This window comes from Pollicipes pollicipes, unplaced genomic scaffold, assembly GCF_011947565.3.
Source record: "Pollicipes pollicipes isolate AB1234 unplaced genomic scaffold, Ppol_2.1 Scaffold_4295;HRSCAF=5057_pilon_pilon_pilon, whole genome shotgun sequence".
Classification (NCBI taxonomy): domain Eukaryota; kingdom Metazoa; phylum Arthropoda; class Thecostraca; order Pollicipedomorpha; family Pollicipedidae; genus Pollicipes; species Pollicipes pollicipes.
The window spans coordinates 23,269,381-23,275,561 of NW_023596461.1; the positions used below are offsets into that span (position 1 = coordinate 23,269,381).

Below are 6,181 nucleotides of genomic sequence, written 5' to 3' on the forward strand. Positions count from 1 at the left end.
GCCGCAGGTTCGACGACAGCTACACACTGTCGATCCGGTACGTGGAAGGCGCGTCGGCCCGCCAGCGGCAGGCGTCCGTCACGCGCACGGTGGCCGCCTTCTTCGACGAAAACGGCGTGCTGGTGCGCGACTGCCTGCAGCCGGTGGTCACCAAGCTGCACAACAGCCTGCTGGCCGGCAAGAAGGACAAGTAGGCGGGCCGGCGGACGACCCCGGCGGGGACCGGCCGGGCGGACCGGACGGCTGGGCGGACCGGGCGGACCGACGACCGCCGTGGTGCGCCGCTCGGAGCGTTCGAAGCGCGCCACAAGTGTCGCTGTGGTGATGCTGCTTTGTGCGGCAGCGGCGGGTGTGAGAACGTCGTTTGGTTGCTTCGTGCGGAGGTGCGGGTGTGAGAATCTAGTTGTGTTGCTTTCTGTCGGTTTTGGGTTTTGTTACGCACCAATACAACTTTACACGTGGGTGAGTGAGATCGGTTTAGCGGTTGGTCGCCTGGCGACGTTGTGTCGGTTTGGGTTTCGCTACGTCATCAATATAGCATTACACGCTGGCGAGGTCGTTTGGCTTGTCAGCGGCTTCGCGGCCTTCTGTCGGATTGGGTTCGGTTACGTCACCAATACTGGATCGCCGGCAGCTGGGCTGTTGTGGCGGCATTGTGTGGACGCCTGCCGACCGGGCCGGCCGGTTTTGCCCCCTGAATGCCCTCGTTCAATCACACGGCTCCCATTGCCGCAGCCGCTGCAGCGGCGACAGGCGACACCTCATGAAAGCCACCCATCCCACCAAATTGTTTGGCCGTCTCATAAGAGCCCTGGCCGGTAGCCGGTCCGGCGCGGAGCTGATCCGGGGCTTGCGGAGTGGCGAACCAGGGCCGGGGCCGCAGCGGCGCGACAGGTGGCGCCACCGTCGCTCGGGGTGTCCGGGCGGTGCCGGCCGCTCCCGCTAACGGCCCGTTATGGCCCATTCCGCGGGACCTGTGGCGTTTTGAGGATCACGCGGTCACGGCTGCCACATTTCCTCGCTCGGTTCGGGGCAGTTTGGCGGCGCGGCGGCGGCTGGCGGTCTTGTCGGCGACATTCGGCGTTATCGGGCAGCGCAAACGGCCCGCCGTGTCCAGACCGCCAGCCGGGCCTGGCTGGGTGGCGGCGGTGACCGCGCGCTCGCAGCTGACGCCCGGCACCCGCAGACATAGACGGTATCAGCGGCGCTCCGTCGGACGCCGACGCCATCCGGCGGTCCACTCCTGCCAACTCCGGCGCCGACTAATTCGGGCCGCAGGACCTCGGGCCCCCAGCAGGCTTTCAGCTTTGTCTTCCACGCCGCGCAATCTGGGGAGACAGACAGTTTGTCTTCCGTGTCCTGCGTAAAGGCAGAAGACAGATGAACGTAAATGCCTATTTGTAGAGCGTCGTCGTGCCTTGGGATTTCAGCTGCCACCGCGTGGGTGGCTCGAGTACTGCAGAAGTAAGTGGGACAACTAACGACACATTGGGGAGGAAAAGTCACTGGTGTCTGGATCCCTGATCGCACCGGCGCCTGGTTCTGTCGTGAAGTCGCCCGGAGCGACCGCACCATCGTATTGAAAAGACGTATATCGGAAGACGTACTTCGAGGAAGGCAATGCTGGTTACATGTCTGCTTAGAGGACCATTGATGCTATGACGATTCCCCGCTTACGGAATTAGCCCAGTTCTTAAAACAATAAATATGTGACACGCATGCAAATTTAAAGGCTTAGCCACACATGCACAAGTATTGCTTACAACCACACTTATATATTACACTATATCGTCGTGGACAGGTGATGTGTGGAGAGTAATAAGATGGTTTTGTATTTTGCCGCGCCCCATTGCGCCCTCAAGATTTTTGCCATCTATGGAGGTGATCTCCAAGTTCGTACAAAGTGCGAAACAATCTACAATGATCCAATACAAAGTTTTAACAGCGTACATAACGCACTTGTTCTTAATGCGGTCACATCGACCAGACAACAGGCGAACAGCAACGAACCCAGGAAGATTTAAGCCGAACATTTTGAGTGGATGTTTTTCTAGGGTCGTAACTCACGCCAAGCAGCGACTGTTGTATGAGGCCTGTCCCCTACCCTCCGATCGCGCAATTTCAGGTCAACAGCAGAATTTTGTTTAACGTGCCGCAGTGCTCGGCGAGGTCCGTTCTGCCCTCTGACGTCACCTGACCTTTAGCGCGGCCGCTGCCACCTGCCGCAGGCTATATCTGCCGAGGGCAAATAGCGAGCGCCTAAAGCGATTCGAACTTACCCCATACGGGTGGGTGGATCGGAAGCGAACTTAGCGCCATCGCCAAGCGCTAGGCGCTCTTACCGTGGGCGGATTGGAACGGAGGCGCTCTAGCCGGCTGAGCTATAGGCGCTAACGAAGGGACAAGTGGTCAGACGGGGAGATGGCTCTGGAATCCAATCGGATTGCTTGAAGTTCAGCACGGCGTGTTGTGAACGGTTACCTAAATATGCATAGCGCATTGCGCGACGACATGCGTCACAGAGTCTTCAAAAATAATATGATGAATGAAAATTGCCCGTATGCTCGGTGACGGTGCCACCCAAGAGAGAACGTCTACCGACGCATGGATGGTTGCTGCGGCTCACGTGATGCCGAGCGTTGCAACGGATCCATTGGCCCCGATGACGGTGTCCTCAGTATGTCATGCTGCGTGTCAGGATTGCTGCAGTAGCATTCAATGCGCATTCAGAACCGTATTGGGGGATTTTAGTGAAATTAACAGGTAGTCGTCAACGCTAGTAAGATGCCAGTTTTTGTGCACGCCACAAATATGTTCGGCTATTATGTAGTACTTCGATGTTTTTGTTTCAGAGTAAACGACAGATCACTGATATCTCTCCGCGCGTGTTTGGTGTTTAGAGAGTAATCACTTATTGGCAGCGTTACTCGCGCGACAACTGCGTGATCACTCAGCCTGCGTGATCACCGACTCTTGTGTCACGTTCAGACACGAATACCTGCCAGCCACGAATAATAAGAATTCGAGCAGATGAATCTAAAGGAAAACACATGCAAGTTTGCATGGATATATCTCAATTACCTGGAACCTGAAATTATATGATAATCTTAAGTAACCTAAAACGGCTTCAATGAAATAACTTGTGACAACCACTCACTCTCACGCTGCAAAAGTCTGGCAATGCAGATAGCCGTTTCCGTGATGGCTGCAAAACGACTTCTGGCGACATCACGCCAGAAGGAGAAAATCATGGACACACTTGTAATTCTGCTCTGATGCCTCTTGTTCTTATGCCTCTACCCTGTCGAGAGCATTTATGAACAACGCATGGCTCTACCGTATTTTCTGTTCACCTAGGCGTATGTACGGTGTGACTGTTCTTCAGAAGTCCGAAATGTCTTTGAACAGTACAGCCCGGATATTGTTGGTTATGAAAAATGATGTAGTGTTCCTGCAATGTAAGTCTCAACGCATCGATAACTATGGAATTATGTATAAAAAGGCGGCTTGGGGCTTTCTGCATTGCCTCCGCAGTTCGTGTCATCGTATCGTATTTCTCGCTGGTGTTGATTTGGGAACGAACTCATTGTACGGGTGTCGTGCAATTAAGTGCTATTTATCTTGTCACATGAGACGATAAGGGTAATGGAACGAACGGTTAAAACTGCTGATAAGATAAAATAGAATACCAATGAATTTTCTCCGAATACCAAGCGTTCCATACGAAGTTTTGCGCACACCAAAAAGGACGCTTTAAAAAAATAGTTTTGCGAAAGGATGCTTTACGAAGAAATGCAGCACGAAAAGTCACGTATGTGAAGAAACGCGTTGGCGGTGCCAATAATAGGCACTTGATAATGATGCTGATATCATACCAAAACTGTTGAAACTGTCACGGATACCACTATTTGCGCACGAAGAACTAGGATGTCAATATTTGCACACGAAGCTTTACATACAAAGACATTCATTACAAATACACGCGCAGGAAATTGTATTTATTGAATTAAACTATATATCTATATATATTTTTTATTTTAATTCCCGGTCACAACCGCGACAGAACTGTAAGTTCGGGATGTCGATGTCGCAGCAGCGCGTCTGCGTGTTAGCTGTGCCCGGTCCCCCTACCCTGAAAGTATTACATTATACATTGATCGCTCCGAGCTTTATGACATCATATGGCGGCCGATTGGCGCGGTCTGGCGGCACTTTGTCCCTCGGGCCAGCGCTATGACACGGGCCGTGGATCAGGAAGGCCCTCCGGCCGTGGCCAATCGGGCCCTGCGCTGCCTAAAGCCGGTGTGCAGCCGGGCATCAAAGCGCCGAAGCCAATCTGCAGCGATCCGATCGATCGTTCACTGGAATACCGATAAGACCACGCAATGGCTGGGGCTGGGCTGCGATTTTAGACGAGTTATGTTCGGGGGATTTGCGAGAATATAGGCCGATCGGAGGCAAAGTCGTTTCCAGACTCATTCCAATCTCGCCTGAGTGTTCAAACTAAATGGGCTTCCGAGAGAGAATGCCTTTTAGTGAAAGCTAAATATTATAGGATGTGTTGCTGTTCTGCATTTAAGCATGGGCGTTTCCACCATCGTTTGGCGGAATTTTGACTCTCCCGTTCACTTTGATATGAATTCCTCAGATGCGCAACATTGAATGTCTTCTTTGGTGACGAGTGGTGGACGTCATTGGTTGCGAGTAGCGGACGTCTATAGCTGCGAGTGGCGGACGTCTTTGTCACGAGATTTCGCCCTTTTGTTCCTCCCTGGCGCTTCCAGTGCTTTCGCCCAAAAGGTTTGGAGCTGATCGCAGACGTATGCTGAATTTTCGCATGCATAATTTTAGGCACTGTTTTAAACTCATGATGTGCGGTGCGTGCAGTAACAGTTCGAAGGCTTGGTATTGAGAAGGGTCTCCAATGATATTTGGGAATGCCAAGATGTTAATGAGAATGTTTCACATGCGAATATCTTGAGGGCAGCATCAGGTATGATAAAACAAGTTCACCTATAACTATTGATATATTTGTAACTGGAAAAGACCGCTCTAGACGACACATTTTCTCTGCTTAGTAAATGTCCTCCTCGATACGTCATTGTTTGATAACGTCGTCGTACTTTACACTACGTTGATTGAGAGCCAATTGACGGACGTCATATATGGAACTTGTGCTTTTTTCAAGGTAGCTATGTCAATTAAAACCCTATACAAATGTGGAACACTCAGCTTAAGTTGTCCTGAATTTTGCCCACTGCCCTGGGTTTACAGGACGAGAGCGAAAAGAAGAGGGGGTACTGGGTGCGATGTTGATAGTGGTAATGGGTGGTACGAATAGCCTGTGACCGGGCGGGCGTGGCGGAGCGCCAGAGCGGTATCTCGCGCAAGAATTCTGATGCAACGTGTCAGTGATTGAGTGCCGCATGGTGACGATATCACGGTCGGTAGGCAGCTCATCAAATTTAGACCGCCCTAACTCTCGCAGCGATGGGGTCACGTGGTGTCGTCAGTTAAGGCCAATCATAACTCGAAAGCCAAAGTTGAGCGCCTTCTCAACGTACTTCTTTGCGCTGACATAGAACATCTCTCATCCAGCTTTTAAGTCTGTGAATTACGTGCGCTGGTCACGCGTATCGACGCGACAAACATTGGCATCCGTCAGTTTCAAATGCACGTGTTGGTGCTAAGTAATTAGGCTTAAATGTCGATATCTGGCCGAGATGCAGACGAAATTCTGGTCCTAGTCAGTGTGTTAATCCAAAAACCATGGCTTAGGCTTGACGAGACGTCTTCAAGTGCCCAAGTTCTCGGTGCGCCATGTTTTAGATGATAGCGAGGTCATGCTTCTAATGGGATAAAGCAAAGCAAAATGCTGCTAGAATAGAACAACGAGACAGGGTTGAAAAGCTTCTGGTTTACCTGATACGGTTGGTGATGAAAATGGGCTTTTTGCGAGCTGTTTGGTGGCTAAGTCCCGGAAACTAAAAAAAGGATATACAACAGGCCGTCACAGTCAGACGATATTGAAAGTTAAGTGGTTGTCTGCAGTTGCCAACGCTCGCGACGTGAGCTCGCGTAGAGCGTACGTCGAAACATTGAAACATGTCGCAAATGTCGAAACGTTGCAAGTTAAATCGCCAGATTCTTCCGAACGTAGCAGTTTCCATCCGGATAACTC

General features: G+C 51.5%; 2 protein-coding genes across 2 annotated transcripts in view; both read left to right on the plus strand.

Annotated features, from left to right (window-relative positions):
- Positions 1–551, plus strand: part of LOC119096345 (putative signal peptidase complex subunit 2) — a gene marked incomplete in the record, with an annotated part of 123,891 nt that extends 123,340 nt beyond the window's left edge. The window contains 1 exon segment of the mRNA XM_037219192.1: positions 240–551.
- Positions 1–551, plus strand: part of LOC119096344 (putative signal peptidase complex subunit 2) — a 29,391-nt gene extending 28,840 nt beyond the window's left edge. The window contains exon 5 of the mRNA XM_037219191.1: positions 8–551. Coding sequence (XP_037075086.1) covers positions 8–194 — 187 coding nt within the window. The 3' untranslated portion in view covers positions 195–551. The remainder of the gene's footprint in view (positions 1–7) is intronic.
- Positions 552–6,181: the final 5,630 nt, after the last annotated feature.